We start from the raw sequence: 25838 nt of genomic DNA on the forward strand, positions 1-25838 counted from the left end.
TGTTGGCCTTCATTGCAAGAGGATTTGAGTACAGGAGCAAGGATGTCTTACTGCAGTTATACAGGGCCTTGGTGTGACCACATCTGGAGTATTGTGTGCAGTTTTATTCTCCTTATCTGAGGAAGGATGTTCTTGCCATGGAGGGAGTGCAAAGAAGATTTGCTAGGCTGATTCCTGGGATGGCAGGATTAACGTATGAGGAGAGATTGGGTTGACTAGGCCTATATTCACTAGAGTTTAGAAGAATGAGAGGGGATCTCATAGAAACCTATAAAATTCTAATAGGACTGGACAGGCTAGATGCAGGGAGGATATTCCCGATGGCTGAAGAGTCCAAAACTAGGTGTCACAGTCTCAGGATATGGAGTATGCCATTTAGAACTGAGATGAGGAGAAATGTCTTTATTCAGAGGGTGGTGAACCTGTGGAATTCTCTACTGCAGAAGGCAGTGGAGGCCAAGTCATTAAATATATTCAAGAAGGAGATAGATATATTTCTTAATGCCAAAGGATCAAGGGATATGGAGAAAAAGCGGGAACAGGGTACTAAATTAGACGATCAGTCATAATCATTTTTGAATGGTGGAGCAGGCCCGAAGTGCCGGATGGCCTACTCCTGTACCTATTTTCTATGTTTCTATAACACCAGTCACACTTTTTCTCCTGTGGAGTTACCTTGTTAAGTTGGGAGAAAGACATAGAAATACCAGGCAAAGACAGCATAGGTCAAGTATCTTCCTTGTTTGTTTAACTCAATATCACACTGAGCCAGTGGGGAAGCTAAATACTCATCTTCACTGCATGGGCTACAGAGGAAGACTGACCTGCATTTATACAGCACATTTGACTTCAGGCCATCACAAAGCACTTTTCAACCAGTGCAGGACGTTTGAAGTGTTGTAATGTAGCAAACACAGTTGCCAATTTGTATACAAACAACAATGAGAAAAATGACCAAATGATCTGTTTTAGGTGTTAGTTGAGGGATAAACATTAGCCAGGACACGAGGGGGAACTCTCTTGCTCTTCTTCAGATAGTGCATGGCATCTTTTACATCCACCTAAGTGGCAGATAGGGCCTCAGTATAACATCTCTTCTGAAAGACAGCACCTCTGGCACTGCAGCACTCCCACAGTACTGCATCTTAGATTATGTGCTCAAGAGTCTGGAGTGTCACTTGCACTCACAACCTCCAGCTTCAGAGGTGAGAATGCTACCACTGAACTACAGTTAACATGAGTTTTTCACTCCTGCGCACTGAATGGATTTTGCTATTAATATCTTCTTGTAATTTTTACATCTGATTAAATAAAGTAGTAAAGGAAGGTATGTAATTAAAATCTGAGTCATGACCTAGCCTTCTATGCTTGATAATTGGTAAATATTTGTTAACCAGGTCAATGAGCAGTTTTCATTCATAGCTGTGACACAGCTTAATTTGAATGCATTTAGAAATAATAAGTAATTTCAAAGGTAAAAACAGAAAATGCTGGAAATACTCTGCAGGCCTGGCAGAGTCTGTGGAGAAAGAGTGTTTCATTGCATTTCAATAAAAGAGATAAATGGAAGTAAAATTAAATTGTGTTCTCCCAAATAAATGTAAAGTTGAACTAAACTGCCATCTCCACTATAGTAGCCACTGGAATGAGTATTTTTCATTCAAAATCACTTCATTCAAATTTTCTTCAGTACTAAATTCCCATTTTGCTATGTTGTTTACCTTTCTTATTCAAATTCTTGGATATTTTGATTTTGTTAGTGCAAAAAAAGGACTTTAAATAGTTAGGTGTGGAGTGAATTATATTTGATGTTTTATCACATTTTTAAAAAAATGTTTCTCTTGAGGCATTTGAAGTCAAAATATAACATCCAGTTACTCATCAAATTCCTAAAGAAATGAACTGTGCCAGAAGGAAATGATGTGAGAGGGAATATGAGAGGTGTGTGTGCATTTGAATTGGAGAGAGCAGTGGGGTCTAGGCAGGAATTATTAGCTATTCAAAGCACGTTGCTGCCTGGTGTTGTAGAGACTGGGATTTTACACAGACATAGAGGGTCAGTGCAGCGCAGACAGCATGGCAGAAACTTCAGAAAAAGTGCCCATAGCCCTGGCAGGACCAGCTGACATGGAGCAATGCCTGCCGCCTGTAAGTACTTTGGAGAGAAAGAGAAGTCCTAAGTGACTTAATTACTTTTAGAATAATATTTTAGGCCAATCTCTATGCAAACTTTCAAAGCTGATTAAGTGGTGTTTTAGAAATTTGTAAATCACATCAACCTTAAGCGTTTCTTCGATCATAAGGAAATAGATTGATTATTGCAACAACATATTGCAAGAAGATGTGCATTTTAAAATCTTTCCAAAGGCCAAGATTTCAAAGTGGTTGTGCAAAAACCAAAGTGGCAACTTTGGAGATCAGTACAAGTGTCGATGAAATGGCAGCTGTCAAGATTGCACACAACATCGTTTTATTCAGCAGACTTCATCCAGTTGCGTGGGGTTAGGTACAGCATAAGTTTCTCCAGAAACTTGTTTTTAGATGTCAGTTTCTTTCAAATGGTCAGTTTCCAATTAAATCTACTTTCCAAAGTTAAGTTCATGCCCTCACTATACAGGAGCTGCGTAGCGGTGCGGATGTTTTTTTTTGTTATAGAGGCCTTTGTTTTGAGATTCTGCCGTTTATGAGTTGCTTTCTGTCTGTTTTAAAGGCTTACGCCGTGGCTGTCAAACCCGCCAGCAGCAGCCGCCTGCTGAAGATTGGCGCCGTGGTTCTCATCGCCGGCGCTGCTCTGCTTGTACTCGGAGCTATTGGTGCTTTTTACTTCTGGAAGATCAATGACAAAAATGTAAGCAACACATCCCCAGTATTTTATTAAGTTATTCCTCACCCTCCACACCTCCCCTCCAAATAGAAGATGTGAAGCAGACGGTTAGCTGGGTCAAAGTCTGTTGGTGTTGTGACAGCAATCAGCCTGTGTGTGCAAGTTTAATGGTCTCTTGGCTGCACTAGGGCCGGCTGGTGTGCCACCTTTTACTCATTTACCAGAATCGCCTCGCAGTGCAGATCACTGTTTATTGCGGGACTGTGTCCCGTTTACTCCTGATCATTGGATAGAGTGCTGCCAGAATCCCGGTTCCACAATCACAACTGCCCCGTTAATTTTGCAAAAAACGAAATGAGAATGGTTAGAAGTTCTGGCAATAACCCGGCACAGTCTTAATATAATTGACAGTGATGTACAGATGGTAAAGAATGTCAATCAAGGTTTGATCATAACTGCGTAGTTAGAAATGAGAAAGGTTGAAATTTAAAAAGAATGAAATAATAAACAAATTGAACCAAATTGATGTTCAAGGTGTATAGGACTTGAGGAAAGAAAACAATGCCTTCCGCTCCTGCAACCGCTTCCGTTTGTAAGCAACGGGAAAATTCTGGAGCACATTTCTGCCCAAACCAACCCCCAAGGTTGAAGATGGTTATTTTGCAATTAACTAATACCAGGGTATGATGACTCCCCGATGTTTATGCTTGGTCATTCGAGGTAAATGTGCATTTTCAACAGCCAGTAAAAAGGTTCTTTTGAGTCAAGGCTGCCGTTTCTCCTAGAGAGGAATCTAGGAATCCAGTTTAGGACAAGGCCGTCCTTATAGTATAGAATTCCATCGACGAGAGAGGCTGCTCTGTTGGCACTGCAAGAACAATCTACCAGTCAGGATTTTCCACTCTGTGAGAGATGAATAATCATGATTTTTTGAGGGCAGCCATTTTCTATTCTTGGTAAAATACCTATTAATTAAACTAAATCACTCAGTATATTCACTCTAGTGGTGGTAGCTGGAAACCCAAGGAAGTGGAAACAGGAGGGTTATGTTTCTTGTCGCAACCAAGAGAATGATTTTCGATTGTTGCCTGGTCTATTTATGCTGGAAAGCAAAGAGGCTGGCAGTGGAAAATGTAAAAAAAAGTTGTCTTCCTGTTGGCTGCACAAGGCTAGCCCACCCAACTGAAATAGGTAGAACTTTACTAAAAAAAAAATCAAGGTTCTATCAACGCCAGTTGTAGAATCAATGATTTCAAAAGGAACTTGGATAGGCACTTGTGGAAAATAAACTTGCAGGGCGATGGGGATAGAATGAGGGAATGGGACTGACTAGATTGCTCTACAGAGAACTGGCATAGAGTCCAGTGTGTTATGACCAGGTGAGAAAGAGGTCTCGGGGTCCCTTTCTGCCTTCACCTGGTCTTACTGTAACAGGGTTTTATGTTTAAACACACTGTGTTTTAGATCCCCCTTGATGAATCCTTGTTCGCCGCTTTCCAATTATCAGGGCAAAGAAATGAGCACAAACAATCTTTCTTAGGTTTAAAGAAGAAAGATTGAAATTTATTAAAACTTAAACTCTAATTCGGCTGATGCCTACAGATACACGAAAAGCCCACGCTAGCACAGATACGCTATACACACATGCAAATCGAGACAGAAAAGAGCAGAAGAAAAATAAAGTGGAAAAGTTTGAGGCAATATCTGAAGAGGGTTTTTTTCTGTTACTGTGCTTCGAGCTCACTGTAGCGTCCTTGATTGAAGATATGGTCTTGCTTTTCATTGGGGCCCAGTATTCTTCGTAAACCTTGTTCACTGTAGGAGACTTTACTCTCTCCTGGGGTTCATGTGTCTTCAGTAGGTTTTGGAGTTGCGTGAGAAAGAGATGGGAGCAGATAGGAGGAGAGGAGGTCTTCTTCAGTCCAAGACCAAAGAGCTTTCTGCCAGTTCAAAACCTGTCTCTACAATTTAAAACTCCTCAAGTTGGCCAGCAGGGTTGTCACATGACTGGTATAACCACTTCTGGCTTTGTGTATTGGGTGGGTCAGGGAATGGCCCTTTGTTCCAAGCAGTGTCTGTAAAATGCAAAAACGTCCTTCCAGCTAGGGGCTTGGCAACCCCTTGTCACAGGCCTTCTTGCCTTCCCAGCAACAAGTTGAAATTTAATGTCCATGTGGCGAAATTAATACGCCTCATTCTTGGCAGGTGGGGACCTGCATGACACCTCGATACACAGGGGAATGAAATGCGATTTGAAAAAAATGGCTACTTTCATAAAAAGGATTGAGAGAAAATATATAAGATACAGAAAATCATGCATTTCTCTCATTCATTACCATTCATTCATAAATCCTAAAGCTTATTAAAACTGTCTTTTCTGGCTGCCAGTGCTGCTTTATTTTCCCTTTTTTGGCCTCCCAGTAACCATGTGGTTCTTCAGTTTGCCCATTGCCATGACTGCCTAGTGCCTTTGTTCCTGCTGGGGTAATTTTTTTCTCAGGAGAGTTAGTAGTTGTCAGGTCTATCCTGAACTGGGTTTCAGTGCTTTGCTGTGTCATGCAAAGGCTTTCGACTTCAGGGTATGGATGGTTCCCTTTTCCCCTGACTGTGGGGGAGGATTCTTTGTTAATCTCCCCTTTATTCTCTGGGATATTCCTGCCTGCAGGTATTTGTGCAAACACTACTGCACTCCCCTGTGGCACTTTGACTAGGTGAGGCATCACCCTCATAGTTTCTCTGCCTCCTAAAGTTCTTTCTTTGTCTCTGCAGGTTACTGTAAATGCTGTTAGCAACTCTGGTGGGGTGCTTCTAGAGTCTGCATTTATGTAGGAGGATGTGGGGTCTAACTTTTCAAATTTTTCGGGGTTGGCTGACCGGACAGTAGGGGTCTTCATCCGGGATTCCTCCCGGACTTCCTTTAACCTGCCCTCTTGCTCACTGTTTCCCTTTCCCTGTCCAACCTTTATCCAGCCATGTGCCTGCCTGTCCCCTTTTGTTCTTGGCGGGGGTCCCTTACAGTTCAGCCTCAACTGGAGGGTCCTCTTAACATGGGTACAGGACTTAGGGGTGCATGTTTCACTGTAGGTTGTGGTATTCCCTCAACCTGGCACATGTGGCAACTCCTGCAGTACTCCACCACATCTTTGTGGAGATTTGGCCAGTCAAACTGCTGTCTTAAGCAGGCTTTGGTCTTTCATATACTGGCATGTACAGCTACTGTAGTCACGTGGGCCCTTCTTAATATTTCTCTCCGATAACTCTGTGGCACCACTACCTGGTGAACTACTGCCCACTGCTTGCTCTCAGGTCTGTGAGGAAAATTCCATTTCCACAACAGTACCTCATTCTTTAAATAGGAGCAATCAAGGACTTCCTCTGCTTTATTTTCAGATTGGGCAGCCTGTGCTAACTCTCTCAATACTGGGTCAGCTCACTGAGCCTCAGCTAGGAAAATCCGTTTAATTCATTCCCTGGGTCTCCTAACTTTCCAAAGAAAATCTCAGATAGGCAGACCTCATGGTCATCTACCTGCACTGCCAGTGCAGTCTCCTCTGGGAGAGCTGGTTTGATCATGGCCTGATCCACTACACATTCAGGGAAACTGCAGGGGACTGTCTCCTGCCACTGCCCTGTCTCTCTGATCTCCTGCGGTCTTTCTTTCACTACGGGGGGTCTACCGCCTTCACCCCAGCCAGATCATTACCTTGGAGCAAGTCAACCCCGTCCACACACATACTAGGGACAAGCCCTACGGTCATTGGTCCCGAAACTAGGTCGCAATCCAGGTGCACCCGGAGTACAGGTACAGGTATACACTGCCCTCCAATACCATTCACCACCATTTTGGTGTTCACTGCACTCTCTGGAGGAAAGGTCAGACCTTTTCCCAGTAAAAGGGATCTAGTGGCCCCTGTGTCCCTGAGAATCACCATGGGCTTGCTTGCCCCACTCGAGAGGTATGGGGTTACTTTCCCTTCAAACACAAAACCTTGATAACCCTCAAGAATCCAATTAAATTTTCCTGCACTTGCTGCCAGAAGCTTCCTGGGTCTCACTCTTACTGCATTTAAAGTCACAGCATGCTCTGCTGTGCTTTCCATCAGGTTCCCGTCTTCACTGAGCAGGTGTGCCCTGATTAACCTTACTGGTTTTCCCTTTAGTTTCCAGCATTCAGCTTTTAAATGCCCTGCTTTATTACAATGGAAACACACGCACCTTCCCTTTTGGCTGGAGGAGGGCCCCCAGTGTCTCTTGCTTTCCTTTCTCTCCCAGGACTGCCTGGGCAGATATCACCTTCCCACCCTTTGCCCTTTTCGGAGTTTTGGTGATGATCAGGAAAGGTTCTCCCCTGGGAAACTGACTTATAAATTAAAGCAAACTCATCGGCCAGAACGGCCGCTTGCTGGGCTCTCTGAACCTGCTGCTCCTCTACACGGGTCTTTGTGAAGAGTGGGAGAGATTTTTTAAACTCTTCTAACAGAACTACTTCCCTGAGATTCTCATAGTTGAGCTATACTTTAAGAGCCCTCAGCCACTGGTCAAAAACCAGCTGCTTACTTCTTTCAAACTCCAGATAAGTTTGATTAGCCTGTTTCTTGAAGGTTCTAAACGTTTGGCAATAGGCTTCGCGTACTAATTCATATGCCCTGAGGATAGCATTTTTGGCCAGTTCATAATTTGATGAACTCTCATCTGGCCTTAGGAAATAAACCTAATGGGCTTTTCCAGTTAGCTTGCTTTGTAGTAAAAGAGACCAGGTCTCAGCTGGCCATTTTAGCTGCCTTGCCAGTTTCTCAAAGGACACAAAAAATGCCTCCACGTCTTCCTCATTCAATTTTGGAATTAGTTGAGTGAATTTCTGCAATCTTGTACCCTGCCCTGAATTATGTTCCTCCATATTGACCATGCTTTCACTGGGGTTACTCTGTTGCCCCCTGGTTAACTCAAGCTGCTTCAACTCTCTTTCTTCGCATTCTTTCTGGAATATTCTTTCTGTCTCTCTATCCTCTCTCGTGTTCCTTCTCTTGTCTTTCTCTCTCTCTGTCCTCTTTTTCTTGCTCCTGTCTTTCTTTTTCTTCACGTTCCTTCTGGATGTCTCACTCTTTCTCCCTCTCCTCAAATTCATGTTCCCTTTGTTTCAATTGTAGCTTTGCTAGCAGTATCCTGTCTGGGTCTGCTTCTAACAGTGCTTCTGCTTCTTCAGATTCAAGGGAAAAATTGTTGGCCACTAGCCTTAGGAGCTCAGACTTCCAAGCTTGCCACGTACAGTGATCCCACACTGTTCAGCCATTTTCCTCAACTCCTCCATAGACAGTGCTTTTAACTTATCCTAAAATACTTCACCCTGGCTTGGAGAGCTACTGGCTTCAGTTGTAGACATGTTAGTATTCAATCACACAGAACCACAAGAAAACCTGTATTAATCGTGCCCTTTATTTGATTGAGAACAATTTGACTTCCCACTTCCAATTTCTCTTGTTTGTCTGTGGGTCAATTCCAGATGCTAGCACCCAAATTTCTGTTATGACCAGGTGAGAAAGAGATCTAGGGGTCTCTTTCTGCCTTCACCTGGTCTTACTGTAACAGGGTTTTATTTTTAAACACACCGTGTTTTGAGCTCCCCCTTGGTGAGTCCTTGTTCACTGCTTTCCAATTATAAGGCAAAGAAATGAGGACAAGCAGGCTTTCTTAAATTTAAAGAAGAAAGATTGAAATTTATTAAAACTTAAACTTTAATTTGGTTGACACCTACAGATACACGATGCATACGTGATACTCACATGCAAATAGAGACAGAAAAGAGCAGAAGAAAAATAAAGTGGAAAGGTTTGAGGCAATATCTGAAGAGGGTTTTTTTTGTTACTGTACTTTGAGCTTGCTGGAGAATCCTTGAGCGAATATCTGGTCTTGTTTTTCGTTGGGGCCCAGTATTCTTCGTAAACCTTGTCTGCTACAGTGAACTTTTCTCTCTCTTGGGGTTCACGTGTCTTCAGTGGGTTTTGGAGTTCCGTGAGAAAGAGATGGGGGCAGACAGGAGGAGAGGAGGTCTTCTTCAGTCCAGGAGCAAAAAACTTTCTGCCAGTTCAAAACCTGTCTCTACAAGTTAAAACTCCCCAAGTTGGCCTGCAGGGTAGTCACGTGACTGGTATAACCACTTCTGGTTTTGTGTATTGGGTGGGTCAGGGAATGGTCCTTTGTTCTAAGCAGTGTCTGTTAATATGCAAAAATGTCCTTCCAGCCATGGGCTTGACAACCCCTTGTATCAGGCCTTCTTGTCTTCCCAGCCACAATTTGAAATTTAATGTCCATGTGGCGAAATTAATATGCCTCATCCTTGACAGGTGGGGGCCTACATGGCAATGGGCTGAATGGCCTTCTTGTGCGCCGTAATGGCTGGATTTTACCAACTCCCGATGTCGGGTTTCGTGGCAGGAGGAGCCTGAAGATGTCTCCAGGAGGGGGCTGACACGCACCCCGGCCTGATTTTACCAGCGGCGGTGAGGCCACATAGCGGCTCACCCCGCTGCCCGGTGATAGGACCCCAATTTGAACATTTAAATAAATTGAAATGATTGATTTAATTAAGCTCATATCGCCATCTGATGTCCCACTGTGATCTTCGACCCGGTGTCCGGCACTCCCGTGCCTTCGGATCCCCATCTGAGGAAATGAGGCAGAATACTGGTGGGAGTGGGGGAGGTAAGTTTATCAGTGTGGAGGGGGGATGGGGAAATGGGGTCAAATTAGCATCATGGGTGTAGTGGATGGTGGGAAAGTTTATAGTTGAAAGTTTGTGCAGTTTGGGGGGATGGAGGTCAAATGGTAATGGTAAGTTTTGTGGGGGAAAGGGGAAATCATGGGAGAGGGGCAAAGGAGATGTATGTATTTATATTAATTCAATTTACCTTTAAATATTTAAATTATCTGGTAGAACTGACAGCCCTTTAAAAATGGCATCAGCGACTGCGCACTGGCAGCTGGTGCCATTGCCAGCGATGGACAGCCCGCCCTCTCCACGTGATTGGGGGGGCGGCCCACCCCAGGGATGCAAATGGAAGATTGCGGCGGCACTCTGCCATTTTCTCATCTCGCTGCCAATCTCAGCAGCAAGATTATAAAATCCAACCCTATGAGTCTATGACTCTATGATCAATTCTGGTGCCATTTTCATGTCTCGTGTGTGAGCCTGCGCCACTCAATCTCTGCCAATTGGTAGCAGGTTTTGAGTGACCTAACCAATAGTCCTTAATGGGAGCTTGAAAAATGGCCCCAAAAGATATTTTGGGATCCAGGTTAGGGCCTCTCACCTGAACCATCAGGCAGGCATCACAACCGTCTCACCTACTGCCCACTCAATGTGTGCCCCAGCTGCAAGATGTCCCCAAGTCTTTTTCCGCCTCATAATTTAAGCTTTTTTTCTGGTTTATTTGTTTCTTTAATTATTTCATTCCTATTTCTTCTCTTCTGTTGCCCCAAAAAGTCTGATGGTACATCCATTGTGACAAGATTTCACAGTAATACAGGCCGGAATTTTACCAGCAAGCTATTGGTTCCGCCGCCAGGACCAAATGCAGGTCCTGAGTCCATGCAGGTGAAAGGTGGGAACACAGAAGAGACTTTACAGGCGGCGGCCAATTAAGAGGCCACTGCCGGAACCACCGTCCAATTAAACCTGGGGGCCTGCCTCTCCGAGCTGCCGGCCCAATCAGAGGACCAGAGGCTCTGGAGCCTTGGCAACGTCACTAATAGAGGTGACCACTGCTGAGGCAGCAGGGAAAAGGAGAGGACACCTCCATGTTGGGATGCCCTCGAATAGCTGGAGAGAATTTATTTTAATGTGCCAGGGCCAGGCAGGCAGGCCGCAGTGATCAGAGGGGTGAACCCTGCAGTGGCAGCTTCGGAGCCACAGGGACGACCACTGCCTCTGAGCAGCCCCTCCGTGGGACATGGTGCCTCCGGAATGGAAGGCCCCCTCAGGAAACTGCTGGGAGGCCATCTTAATGAAGCTGCTGGTCTCCACATGCGGTTGGAGGCCATTGTGACGCCGGTAAAATGCCAGCAGATGCATAAAATGGCCGTTAATAGGCCAGTTAATTGGATTAATTCACTGCCTGCCTCCAGTCAGCAGGTGGCTGAGGCACTGGCCATTCCCACTTTTGGAAATATCCTGTTGCGATGGGAGGGCATCGGGTTTCCCTCCTGACGCCCTCTGCTGCCATTTTACCAACCCTCCCGCCCTTCCAGCCCATCTCCAAACCTGGTAAAATCCTGGCCACATTGTCAGTTATAAACAGGACTATACACTATTAGTTTGTTTTCATACTATGGATATGGTAGCGTAGTGGTTGTTACTGGACTGCCATCTCACGGGAATGTGAATTCAGATCTCACTCTAGCAGTTTGAAGATTTGAATTCAGTTTACAAAAATGGAACTAAAAAGCTGATATCAATAAAAGTGACCATGATGCTGTAGGACTACCGTACAAACCCAACTGCTTCACTAATGTCCTTGAGAAAAGGAAATCTGCCATCCCACACCAACACGTCGAACTTGTGAATTATTTCTAAATACGAGATTCATAACTTGATCTAGGTTACTGGTATGTTTAGATTTAGATCTTAATGCAAACTATCTGGTGCAAAATAATCATTAAACAGTAATCTTATCTTGAAAGCAAATGGGTTTTTTTTGTTACTGATTTGGTCACAACTTTTCTAGCTTCAGATTTAATTCCTTTTTGAACAGTTATGAAACAATTAAGTAACATGTAAACACAGAAGACTGTAATGGAATTTTTAAGTAAGTATATCATTGAAGTGTGGCGAAAACAAAATGTTCCAATCTATCAGCTGACTTTAGCCCAGCTAAATTCCAAATTCAACCTATGGGCTGGGATTTTACCCTTGGCGGACGGAAGCCGTTCACCAACTGAAAAGTCAGTGGCGAATCTGCTTCTGCCTGGCCTGGAGATCCGACCCATATTTTGCGCGTCCCCAGGCTTTAATTGGTCTGAAGTGGGACTTCCACCCGCTTGAGGTAGAAGTCCCACCTAATAGAGCTGCCGGCCAATCAGCGGACCAGCAGCTCTCTGTCCCAGCAGCGCCACCGGGAGCTTCATGAGGAAGATGTCGGGGAACCCTGGAACGCAGATAAGTTTTTGTTGCCTCATCGGGGGTGATTGGTCGGGCCCAGGTGAGGCAAGCATGGTCGATTGGGGGGCCTGTTGGGGGTGATTGAGGCAGCGGGGGCAGTCCTCTGTCGGGCACAGGGTGCCTGAACATGAGGCCCCCCCCCCACCCACCGCAGGACGTCAGAGAGCTTCCTGCTTTTAACAGGCGCCATTTTCCAGGCCTGGCCGTGCGACCAGTCGCGAGTAAAATCCCCATGGAGGCGGGCGGAGGCCCTTAAGTGGCCGTTAACTGGCCACTTAAGGGCTTTGATTGGCCTGGGGTGAGCGGGCTGTTGTTAGCCGCTGCCGCCCTGAATAAAGTGGTGGCGGAAGCAGGAGTGGGTCGGGAAAGGCCCCCCGAGCCTCCCACTCCACTTTACGCCCCACCACTACCACAACCTTCCCGCTCTTTTATTTTCATATAATGCTAAAAATGAACTTCATCTTCTTCCAAATTAATATGAAAAATAGGAGATCATTGCTATTATTGGATCTGCCATCCTTCGCCATGCCAGTTCAGGAACAATGCAGTTGCAGCTGTTTATCCCTGTAGTTGTTCAACTCGTCACTGGATTTGTTTTTGAAGTTGACCCAGGAATTTTGAAAGAGCATTTCAATTAAATGAGGGAACAAATAAAGCAAATAGATAGAGGAAGCTCGTTAACACATCGGCATAATTGACCACACAGAATAAATACATTCCCCAAATCAACCAGCTGAGACTAACCACACATGATCCTAACTGGATCAGCAAACAAATTAAAATGGAGAAAAAGGGGGAAAATGATATGTACAATTCTCACATGGAGAAAGAAGGGTCTCCCTGGGATGAATACAAGAAATTACAGAGGTGATCAGAGAGAGTGGGATTGTAGGGTGGAGGGTGGCAGTAGGTGCCACAGTAGCTGAAGCTAAGTGTAACAATTTACAAATGTGTATTTCTGCATCACAACAGCAAGAGGTTAAAACCACAAAAGATGCAATGGGCTTCAAACTCAGACTGAGCACAAGAAAAATAAATATTCTGAATGGCTGCTTCTTCTAAATATTCACAAAGCAAAACATGAGCAATCTGCCCTCTCTAAACAAAGATATCCTAAATAAAATCATAGATTTTATCACAAATAAGATGGAAATCCTAGACAGACTAATTGGGCTCAAAACAAATAAATTTTGTGGGATAGCTGGTTTGTATTAGAGAATGCAGAAAGAAACTAGGAAAGAGCACTGATAATCATTATGAGTGAGTTATTGAACATGCTAGAAGATTGGAAATAAACTAATGTGCTTCCCATATACAAAATAGGTGTCAAATCAGACCATTCGCAAGAGTAGGAAGAGGCAGGAGCTGCAGGAGTCTTTAGGGTGTGTGCCACTGTCAAACCGATAGTCCACTTTGGAGACTGTTGAGAGTGACGACACCTTGAAGGAGTGCAGTCCAGAGCACAGCACCAATGGGCAAGGCACTGCACAGGAAGGAACAGCAAAGAGTAGAAATGCATTTGTTATGGGAGTTTACTGGCGTTTCTGTAACTGTCATTGTGAGTCCCGCATGGTGTGTTGCCGAATTGCTGCCAGGGTAAAGACATGATGGAGAGGGGGAAGAGAGTGAGCCAGAAGTTGTGGTACATGTCAGTACCAACAACATAGCAGGCATTGAGGTCCTACGGTGAGATTTTTAGGAACAAGGGAGGCAGTTTAAAAAGTAGGACCTCAAAGGTGGTAATCTCTGGATTACTCCAAGTGCCATGTGTTAATGAGAATAGATATAGGAAGATAGGGAGGATCAATGCATGGCTTGAGGCGTGGTGCAGGAGGGAGGGCTTCAGATGTTTGGGACATTGGGACCAGTTCTAGGGCAAGAGGCACCTACTCAAAAGGGATGGGTTCTACCTCAACAGGACTAGGAAAAATGTTCTCATGGGAAGGTTCATGAGTGTGGTTTGTGAGGGATTAAACTAAATTGGCATGGGGAAGGGCATCAGCTAATAGAAGTAGAAAAGAGGAATAAGATGCATTAAGGAGTGAGTGTTGGACAGTACTAGAGAAGGCAGTAGTACCATATTAGGTAAGAGCAGACTAAGAAGGACTACGAGGAATACAAAGATAGATTTACCATGTATGTATGTCAATCATAGAATGATTACAACATAGAAGGAGCCCATTCGACCCATCATATCTGTGCCAACTCTCTGCAAGAACAACTCATCTAGTCCCTTTTCCCGGTAGCCCTGCAAATTTTTTCACTTCAGATAATTATCCAATTCTCTTTTGAAGGCCTCGATTGAATCTGCATCTACCACACCCTCAGGTAGAGCATTACAGATCCTAACCATGCGCTGCATAAAAAAAGTTTTACCTCATGTTGCCATTGCTTCTTTTGCCAATCATCTTAAGTCAGTGTCCTCTGGTTCTCGACCCTTCTGCCAATGGGAACAGTTTCTCTCTATCTGCTCTGTCGAGATCTCTCATGATTTTGAAAACCTCGAACAAATCTCCTCTTAATCTTCTCTTGTCCAAGGAGAACAGCCCCAGTTTCTCCAATGTATTCACGTAACTGAATTCCCTCATCTCTGGAACCATTCTCGTGAATCTTTTCTGCATCATTTCTAATGCCTTCACACCCTTTCTAAAGTGTAGTGCTCACAAAATGCCAGTTGAGGCCCAACCAGGATTTTATACAGGCTCATCATAACTTCCTTGCTTTTGTACTCTATGCCCCTATTTGTAAAGCCCAGGATCCTATATGCTTTATTAACCGCTTTCTCAACCTACCCTGCCACCTCCAAGGATTTGTGCAGATATATCCCAAGGTCCCTCTGTTGCTGCACCCCCTTTCGAATTTTACCCTTTATTTTATATTGTCTCTTCTCATTCTTCCTATTAAAATGAATCACTTCACGCTTCTCTGCATTAAATTTCACCTGCCACTTGGCTGCCCATCCACCAGCCTGTCTATATCCTCTTGAAGTTTATCACTATTTTCCTCACAATTCACAATACTTCCAAGTTTTACATCATTGGCAAATTTAATGTAGATGAAGAAAAGCAGTGGTCCTAATACCAACCCCTGGTGAACCCCACTATATATATTACTCCAGTCTGAAAAACAACTGTTCACCACTACTTTGTTTCCTGTCACTCAGCCAACTTTGTATCCTTGGTGCCACTGTTCCTTTTATTCCTTGCCTGTTATGTGGCATTTTATCAAATTACTTTTGGAAGTCCATGTACACCACGTCAACTGTATGATCCTCATCAACCTTCTCTGTTATTATCATAAAACTCAAGCAAGTTAGTTGAACACTGTTACGACCTGGGAACAGCCAGTTAGTCATGTTAGCTGATCTAACCAGTCATGGCCCTTGTGGATTGTATCCTTCTTAGCAGGCTCTGGAATACACTTCCTCACTTTCGATATCTGTTAGTATGTAAATGTTTTTTTCCAGCCACAGCTGATCTGTTTAACAAGTCACTTCCTCGCTCCGACAACAGTTAAAAATCAATGTTCATGACAAAATTGATGTGCCTCATTCTTGGCGGGTGGGAGCCTAGCATGACAAACACGATTTGCTCTTATCAAATCTGTGCTTAATCCACATTTGTCAAGTTACTGTTAATGTAAACACACAAAGTGTGGTGAACAAGGTTGGTGAGCTCCAAGCACAAATCATCGTATGGAAATATGGTGTAGTGGCAATAATGGAAATATGGTTTAAACATGGTGAGGACTGTGTGCTTAATATCCAGGGAGACAAAGGTCTGAATTTTACAGACACCCCGACGTTGGCGGAGGCGGGGGGAGGGGGCCAGAAAGTGCCTCCGGCAGAGGCCCGCAGTGGACCTCAACACCAGGAAGTCCCAGCCCGATATTGCTGGCAGCGGTGAGGTCTCATGGCGGCCTGCCCGCCTCTCGGCGATGGAAGGCAAATCTGCATATGCAAAATAATGTAAATGAAGGAATAAATAACCTACCGGCTCCCGCCGTCCGTTTGGCAGCGATATTGGTGCCAGTGGCTGGCACTCCAGCGCCTTCGGATACGCATCCGGCGATCCGAGACAGGACACTGGTGGGGAGGGGGGAGCAGGTACGTTTCTCAGTGAGGGGGCAGGGGAGGAGCGGCATCAAAGTAATTTCTTTGGAGGAGGGGATGGTGGGAAGGGGTAAAGTTTATAGTTTATGAACTTTGGGGGTGGAGAAGTCAGGTGAGCACGGGAAGTGTTTTGTGGGGGAAGAGGACAAGTAATGCAATGCGTGGCTATGATGGGGGGTGGGAGAGGGGCAAATCAAATTTTTTAACTGTTTTGCAACATCTCTTTTTAAATATTTAAATTAATTGGAAGGGCTCAAAGCTCTTTAAAAATGGCGTCAGCGCCTGCGGAAAGGCTGCTGACGCCATTGGCGGTAACGGACCACCCACCCCTTCCACGTTATCAGGGTGGGTGGTCCACGCTGGCCATTTAAATGAGCCACCGCGCTGGATAGCACGGTAGCGATTGTATACGTCTGCAATGTAAAATGCAGCCCAAAGTGTGCAGAAAAGATAGGGAAGGAGAAAAGGGAAGTGGGGTAATAGTACCGATTAGGGAAGACATTGTTCTGTTGGAAAGGAAGGGTATCCTTGAGGGGGCAAAGACAGAATAGAGTTATAGAGTTATACAGCACAGAAACAAGCCCTTCGGCCCATTGTGTCTGTGCCGGCCAAGCACCTATCTATTCTCATCCCATTTTCCAGCATTTGGCCCGTAGCCTTGTATGCAATGGCTTTTCAAGTGCTCATCTGAATACGACTTAAATGTTGTGAGGGTTCCTGCCTCTACCACATCTTCAGGCAGTGTGTTCCAGATTCCAACCACCCTCTGGGTGAAAAATGTTTTCCTCAAATCCACTCTAAACCTCCTTTCCCTTACCTTAAATCTATGTCCCCTGGTTATTGACCCCCTCCACTAAGGGAAAAAGTTTCTTCCTATCTAACCTATCAGTGCCCCTCATAATTTTATATACCTCCATCAGGTCCTCCCTCAGCCTTCTCTGCTCTCAGGAAAACAACCCTAGCCTATTCAGTTTCCCTTCATAGCTGCAATGCTCCACCCCAGGCAACATCCTGGTGAATCTCCTCTACACCCTCTCCAGTGCAATCATATCCTTCCTATAGTGTGGTGACCAGAACTGTACACAGTACTCCAGCTGTGGCCTAACTACCATTTTATACAGCTCCATCCCTGCTCTCATATTCTATGCCTCGGCTAATAAAGACAAGTATCCCATATGCCTTCCTAACCACCTTATCTACCTGTGCTGCTGCCTTCAGTGATCTATGGACAAGTACACCAAGGTCCCTCTGACCCTCTGTACTTCCAAGGGTCCTACCATCCATTGTATATTCCCTTGCCTTGTTAGTCCTCCCAAAATGCATCACCTCACACTTCTCAGGATTAAATTTCATTTGCCACTGCACCGCCCATCTTACCAGACCATCTATATCGTCCTATAATCTAAAGCTTTCTTCCTCACTATTTATGATGCCACCAATTTTCATGTCATCTGCAAACTTACTGATCATACCTCCTATATTCACGTCTAAATCATTAATGTACACTACAAGCAGCAAGGGTCCCAGCACCAATCCCTATGGTACACCACTGGTCACATGCTTCCACTCGCAAAAACAACCCTCGACCATCACCCTCTTCCTCCTGCCACTAAGCCAATTTTGGATCTAGTTTGCCAAATTGCCCTGGATCCCATGGCCTCTTATCTTCTTGACCAATCTTCCATGCGGGTCCTTATCAAAAGCCTTACTGAAGTCCGTGTAGACTACATCAACTGCTTTACCCTCATCTACACATCTAGTCACCACCTCGAAAAATTCAATCAAGTTTGTTAGACATGATCTCCCCCTGACAAAGCCATGCTGACTGTTCCTGATTAATCCCTGCCTCTCCAAGTGAAGATTAATCCTGTCCCTCAGAATTTTTTCCAATAGTTTCCCTACCACTGATATTAGACTCACTGGCCTGTAATTACCTGGTTTATCCCTGCTACCCTTCTTGAATAATGGTACCATATTTGCTGTCCTCCAGTCCTCTGGTACCTCTCCTGTGGCCAGAGAGGATTTGAAAATTTGTGTCAGAGCCCCTGCTATCTCCCGTTTTGCCTCACATAACAGCCTGGGATACATCTCATCTGGGCCTGGGGATTTAAGCCCGCTAAAACAGCTAAGTTAGAATTGATAAGCAAAAAGGAGATGATCATGCTACTGGGGGTATTCTATAGTCCTCCAAATAGTGAGAGAGATATAGAAGAGCAAATCTGCTGGGAAATCAGAGATGTGCAAGAACTATAAAGAACTTCAAATCCCCAAATATTGATGGCGATGATGTTCGAGTTAAAGCTAAGGAGGGGGAGGAATTTTTCAAATGTTTTCAGGAAACCTTCCTTGACTAGTATGTTCTCGGCTCAACTAGGAAGGAGGCATTGTTGGATCTGGTGCTGGGGAATGAGGTGGACCACTGGACCAAGTGTCTGTGGAGGAACACTTGGGTATGAGTGATCATTGTATCATAAGGCTTAGATTAGTAGTGGAGAAGAAGAAGGAACAATCTAAAATAGAACTTCTAAATTGGAAGAGAGCTAACTTCAGTGGATAAGACAGGATCTAGCCAGGGCATAATGGACCCAAAGATTGACAGGAAAAACTGTACAGGAACAGGTACAGGCTAGGTACATTCCAACAAGGGCTAAAGGTAAGGGAACCAAAGTCATGGCTTCTTGGCTGACAAAGGAGATAGAGAATATCATGCATGTCAGATGAATTCAAGTAAGAACCATGCCAAATATAATAGGTTGGGAGGGGAACTGAAGAGGAAAGTAAGACTGGCAAAGAGAGAACATGATAATAGAATGGCAGTTAACATAAAAGGGAACCCAAAAACCTTCTACTGGCATTTAAATAGTAAGCAGGTAGTAAGAGATTAAAATGATTTTAATAATTATTTAGGAAAGAAATTACCATTCTATAGCAGCAGAGATAGATGATAGTCAGTCAGGATTCAGATCAAAGAGAGGAACAAGGGAGTGCATCTTTAACTTGAGAGTAGTGATCGAAAGATATCTGGAATGATATCTACAAAAATCTGTGTATGTATGCTTTGTAGATGATGAAAAGGCATTTGAGAGTGTCTACCACCAGTAAATAATGCAGTGCTAAAACAAACTAGAAATTGAAAGAAATGATAAAAGGATAATTCAGAATATATATTGGAAGCAATCAGTGGTGATGAAACTTGATAGCGGCTTGTCAGAAAGTTTCCCAATCAAAAGAGGAGTGCGTCAGGATTGTATTGCATCACCAAAACTGTTCAACATATACACTGAAACTATCTTCAGAAACATCCAAAGAGGAGATAGAGATCTGAGGAGCCCGGACCCAAAACAATGGCTTGCTCTAAGTGAAGGAATTACTTCAGATTGCTTCATTAGCACAGCAGTCTAAGCATTCCTAACACCTTGACTTTGAAAGAGCAAACTCACTCCAAGTGTAACTATTGGCATCCTGGGGCCTTGGAGCCAATTCCGAACCTTGAGTCTCAATAGAAGGTTCCACAGAATACACCGAGGCCGTCATGTGACCGTCTGTCCATCTCTGTGAAAGCTGGGAGCTTCCTTGAACAAAGAGTCAAGCTAGTAAATCAGACTGTGCAGCAGCAGAAAGGCCGTGTGCCTCCCTCGCTCTCTCTCCAGATAACACCACAATTTTGAAAACTATCTGTGACTTTGGATCCTCCAAGCTTACAGATTGTTACAGACGGAGACCAGGGGAAGAGAGTCACCTACAAGTATGCCTCCAAGAGAGCCCTGAGCCAAGCAGGCCAGCCACAAAGTCCACTTTGAACAGGCAAAGACTTCAAGAATACAACATCAGCTGGAAGATCACAGACTGTGTATTTAATTTCTATTTATTTTGGACTCTAATCCAACCACAAAATCTACATTTCACTCTGTAATCTATTTGTGCATGTGTGATTCTCATGTAAATGTGTGCGTGAATGTGTAGCATATCTTTTTATCGGGTGTAGATTGTTAAAAATAATAAACTCACCTCTTCGTTGTTTAAACTCAACAAAACCTGCATGATTGGTTCTTTCACGATCACATTAAAGGTAAAAGGTAAAACACTCACTGAGGTGGTTAGCACATCCACTGTTTAAAAAAAGGAATAAACCCTGTTGCGGTGAAAGAGCAAGAGGGGAGCCTGTGACCCTCTCCTCACATGACCGTAACATACCAGGTCGCAATGTTGATGGATTAGAAACATAGAAACAGAGAAAATAGGAGCAGGAGTAGGCTATTCGGCCCTTGGAGCCTGCTCCGCCATTCATTGTGATCATGGCTGATCATTCAACTCAGTAACCTGTTCCTGCTTTCCCCCCATATCCTTTGATCCCATTTGCCCCAAGAGCTATATCTAACTCCTTCTTGAAAACATACAATGTTTTGGCCTCAACTGCTTTCTGTGGTAGCAAATTCCATAGGCTCACCACTCTCTGGGTGAAGAAATTCCTCCTCATCTCAGTCCTGAATGGTTTACCCCGTATCCTTATACTATGACCTCTGGTTCTGGACTCCCTCACCATCAGGAACATCCTTCCTGCATCTACCCTGTCAAGTCCTGTTAGAATTTTATAGGTTTTCTATGAGATCCCCCCCTCGCTCTTCTGAACTCCAGAGAATATAATCGTAACCGACTCAATCTCTCCTCATACGTCAGTCCCGCCATCCCAGGAATCAGTCTGGTAAACCTTTGCTGCACTTCCTCTATAGCAAGAACATCCTTCCTCAGATAAGAAGACCAAAACGGCACGCAATATTCCAGGTGTGGCCTCACCAAGGCTTTGTATAATTGCAGCAAGACATCCCTGCTCCTGTACTCGAATCCTCTCGCTATGACGGCCAACATACCATTTGCCCTTTTTACTGCCTGTTGCACCTGCATACTTACCTTCAGCAGCTGGTATATGAGAACACCCAGGTCTCGTTGCATATTTATTTATTTATTTTATTTATTTGGAGATACAGCACTGAAACAAGCCCTTTGGCCCACCGAGTCTGTGCCGACCAAAAACCACCCATTTATACTAACCCTACAGTAATCCCATATTCCCTGCCACCTACCTACACTAGGGGCAATTTACAATGGCCAATTTACCTATCACCTGCAAGTCTTTGGCAGTGGGAGGAAACTGGAGCACCCGGCGAAAACCCACGCGGTCACAGGGAGAACTTGCAAACTCCGCACAGGCAGTACCCAGAATTGAACCCGGGTCCCTGGAGCTGTGAGGCTGCGGTGCTAACCACTGCGCCACTGTGCCGCCCAAAATGTACATTTTGAGATGTCTTCACCCTGTTTGTGGCGGGCTCCTGCTTCTCTGTCCACAGCATCCCTGAGGGTGGACACCATGGCCACATCAAGCGCTTTCCCCTCTCTCAGTTTATAACCGTTCAGATAATAATCTGCCTTCCTGTTTTTGCTACCAAAGTGGATAACCTCACATTTATCCACATTATACTGCATCTGCCATGCATTTGCCCACTCACTCAACTTGTCCAAATCACCCTGAAGCCTCTCTACATCCTCCCACCCAGTTTTGTGTCATCTGCAAATTTGGAGATATTACATTTAGTTCCCTCATCTAAATCATTAATATATATTGTGAATAGCTGGGGTCCTAGACCGATCCCTTTGGTACCCCACTAGTCATTTGGAAAAAGAAGCGTTTATTTCTACTCTTTGCTTCCTGTCTGCCAACCAATTTTCTATCCATCGCAATACACTACCCCCAATCCCATGCGCTTTATTTTTACATGCTAATCTCTTATGTGAGACTTTGCCGAAAGCCTTCTGAAAGTCCAGATAAACATCCACTGGCTCCCCCTCATCAACTCTACTAGTTACATCCTCGAAGAATTCTAGTAGATTTGTCAAGCATGATTTCCCTTCCGTAAATCCATGCTGACTCTGCCCGATTCTACCACTGTTCTCTAAGTGCTCTGCTATAAAATCTTTGATAATGGACTCTAGAATTTTCCCCACTACTGACGTCAGGCTGACTGGTCTATAATTCTCTGTTTTCTCTCTACCTCCCTTTTTAAATAGTGGGGTTACATTAGCTACCCTCCAATCTGTAGGAACTGTTCTAGAGTCTATTGAATCTTGAAAGATGACCACCAATGCATCCACTATTTCTAGGGCCACTTCCTTAAGTACTCTGGGTTGTAGATTATCATGTCCTGGGGATTTATCGGGCTTCAATCCCATCAATCTCCCCAACACCATTTCTCTACTAATACAGATTTCCTTCAGTTCCTCTCTCTCACTAAACCCTGTGTTCCCCAACATTTCTGGTATGTTATTTGCGTCCTCCTTTGTGAAGACAGAACCAAAGTATGCATTTAGTTGGTCAGCCATTTCTTTGTTCCCCATAATAATTTCCCTGTTTCTGACTGTAAGGGACCTACATTTGTCTTCACCAATCTTTTTCTCTTCACATTAGAGGTGTGCAAAGGAAACCCGACGCAAGCCAGAATTCTGGACCCGGAAGTCCAACCCAACCCAACCTGAACCCGACACATGTCGTCGGGACCCGTCGGGGTCGGGTTGGGTAGCAGGTCTTTACATCAGTACATGGGCAAAGGCCTGCTACCCGACCTGACCCCAACAGTTTAAGGGCGGCACAGTGGTGCCGTGGTTAGCACTGCAGCCTCACTGCTCCAGCGACCCGGGTTTGGTTCTGGGTACTGCCTGTGTGGAGTTTGCAAGTTCTCCCAGTGACTGTGTGGCTTTCTGCCAGGGTGCTCTGGTTTTCTTCCAAAGCCAAAGACTTGCAGGTTGATAGGTAAATTGGCCATTGTAAATTGCCCCTAGTGTAGGTAGGTGGTAGGAGAATGGTAGGGAATATGGGATTAATGTAGGATTAGTATGAATGGGTGGTTGTTGGTCAGCACAGACTCAGTGGGCTGAAGGACTTGTTTCAGTGCTGTATCTCTCTATATCTATAACTAGATTGTCAATAATTCCTCCCTCATTACACAATACCCAGTCTAGGATGGCCTGTTCTCGAGTTGGTTCCTCAACATATTGGTCCAGAAATCCATCCTGTATGCATTCCATGATTTTCTCCTCTACGGTATTGTGACTAATTTGATTTGCCCAATCTATATGCAGAGTAAATTCACCCATAATTACAGATGTTCCTTTATCGCATGCGTCTCTAATTTCCTTTTTAATGCCATTCCCAACATCACCACTACAGTTTGGCAGTCTATATACTATCCCCACTGTTTCCTAGCTCTACCCATACAGATTCCACATCGTCAGAGCTAATATCCTTCCTCACTATTGCATTAATTTCCTCTTTAACCAGTAATGCAACTCTATCGCCTTTTGCTTTCTGTCTGTCATTCCTAAATACTGTATGCCCCTGGATGTTCATTTCCCATCCCTGGTCACCCTGCAGCCATGTCTCCGTAATCCTGACTATATCATATCTGTTTATATCTATTTGCGCAATTAATTCATCCACTTCATTGTGAATAAGGCTTGTCTTTTTAACATTACCTGTCCCCTTCCCACTATTTTTCACTGTGGCCCTGATTGATTCTGGCCCTTGATTTCTCTGCCAGTCACCTTTCTTATTCGCCTTACTATCTTTTGTTCTTGTCCTTGATACCCCCTCCTTTGACTCCTTGCAAAGGTTCCCATCTCCCTGCCTTTTTAGTTTAAACCTTCCCCAACCACTCTAGCAAATACTCCCCCAGGACATCAGTCGTGGTCCTGCCCAGGTATAAGCCGTCCAGTTTGTACTGGTCCCAGCTCCCCCAGAACCGGTCCCAAAGTCCCAGGAATCTAAAACCCTCCCCCTCACACCATCTCTTCATCCGATATATCCTGCTATTTCTACTCTGACTAGCACGCGGTACTGGTATTAATCCTGAGCTCACTACCTTTGAGGTCCTACTTTTCAACTTACTTTCTAACTCCCTATATTTTGCTTTTAGGACCTCATCCCTTTATTTACCTATGTCGTTTGTACCAATGTGTACCACGACCACTGGCTGTTCACCCTCCCCCTGTAACCGCTCTGAGACATTCTTGACCCGAGCACCAGGGAGGCAACATACCATCCTGGAGTCTTGTTTGTGGCCACAGAAATGCCTATCTATTCCCCTTACAATTGAATCCCCTATAACTATTGCATTCCCACATTTTATACTCCTCCCCTGTGCAGCAGAGCCAACCGTGGTGGAATTAATTGGGCTGTTGCTGCTTTCTCCTGAGAGGCCATTCCCCCCAACAGTATCCAAAGCAGTATATCTGTTTTGCAGGGGAATACCCACAGGAGATTCCTGCACTGCCTGCCTAGCCCTGCTGCTCCGCCTGGTGGTCACCCATTACCCTCATGCCTGTGGAGTCTGAGCCTAAGGTGTGACGACCTCTCTATACGTGCTATCGAAAATACTCTCTGCCTCGCGGATGCACGACAGTGTCCCCAGCCTCCACTCGAGCTCTGAAACCTGGGCTTCCTAGAGCTGCAGCTGGAGACACTTCCTGCACACAGGCTGGTCCCGGGCATTGGAATTGTTCCCAGCTTCCCACATAGAGCACGTGGAGCACACCACGGCTTTGAGCTCTCCTGCCATGACTTAACATTTTAAATTAAAACTTTTGGAAGATGCTTAATATCAAATAATATCATTTACTCTGGGGTCCTTCTTCCCTGGTCCTTGTTACTATGGAACTCCCTAAAAAAACTACTTACTATATATGAAAATAAACTGTAAACATTTCTTACCTTAGTTACTAAGCCAGCTATTTAGAGCTATTCCCTAACAGCAGTTAATCACCAACCAATCACCTTGCAGCTTTCCTGTGATGTCACTGTTGACTTTTTTTTTCAAACTCCGGCGCGCCTGGACTGCTCTCCCGGAAGGTAAGTGATTGGGCCTCGATCCTCGGGTTTGATTTATAGACTCCGCTCTCAGCGTTCTCCCCACAGGTCCACTCAACTCTGCTCCGCTCCTCTCTGCTCCCAGAAGGTAAGAGACTGGGCCTCAATTGTCGGGTTTGATTTATAGGCTCCGCTATCGGTGTTCTCCCCACAGTTCCGCTCCACTCTGCTCCCGGAAAGTAAGAGTCTGGGCCTTGATCCTCGGGTTCAATTTATAGGCCCTGCTTTCGGTGCTCTTCCCACCGGTCCACTCCTCTCCGCTCCCAGAAGGCAAGAGACTGGACCTTGATCCTCGGGTTTGATTTATAGTCTCTGCTGTGGGTGTCCTCCCCACAGGTTCGCTCTGCTCCGCTCCCGGAAGGTAAGAGGGTTGAATATTAACCACTTGAGATATGCAGGTAACACTGCACTGATTGCAGAGTCAGAAGAGGATAGACAGGAAATTGTGAACAATGTGAATGCAAGGAGTGTGGAATACGGATTAAGAATGAATTGTGAAGAAAACCAAGACAATGGTGATAAGCAGGGCCCAAACCTGGAAGTGAAAATTGAAGTAAATGGACAAGACCTGGAACAAGTGAAAAGGTTTACATTTCTTGGGCAACTGATGATGGGAGAGCTGAATGTGCGAGATCTGAAGGAGAATTGAGATAGCCAAGAGCAGCTTTGTCAGAATGAAGGACTTGTTAACATCAAAGAAGCTGACCCTAAATATCAGCAAAAGAATGCTGAGGTGCTACATTTTGTCATCTATGTTATATGACTCGGAGACATGGACAACAAATTAAGAGACAATTGATAAGCTGAATGCATTCGAGATGTGGACATATGGGAG

At 44.7% G+C, this 25838-nt stretch overlaps 1 protein-coding gene across 1 annotated transcript in view; it reads left to right on the forward strand.

Moving 5' to 3' along the window:
- The first annotated feature begins 1941 nt into the window (after window positions 1-1941).
- cnmd (chondromodulin) overlaps window positions 1942-25838 on the forward strand; it is a 78798-nt gene continuing 54901 nt past the window's right edge. The window contains exons 1-2 of the mRNA XM_068032901.1: window positions 1942-2148; window positions 2711-2848. Of these exons, the coding sequence (XP_067889002.1) occupies window positions 2077-2148; window positions 2711-2848 (210 nt within the window). The 5' untranslated portion in view covers window positions 1942-2076. The remainder of the gene's footprint in view (window positions 2149-2710; window positions 2849-25838) is intronic.

This window comes from Heterodontus francisci, chromosome 6, assembly GCF_036365525.1.
Source record: "Heterodontus francisci isolate sHetFra1 chromosome 6, sHetFra1.hap1, whole genome shotgun sequence".
NCBI lineage: Eukaryota > Metazoa > Chordata > Chondrichthyes > Heterodontiformes > Heterodontidae > Heterodontus > Heterodontus francisci.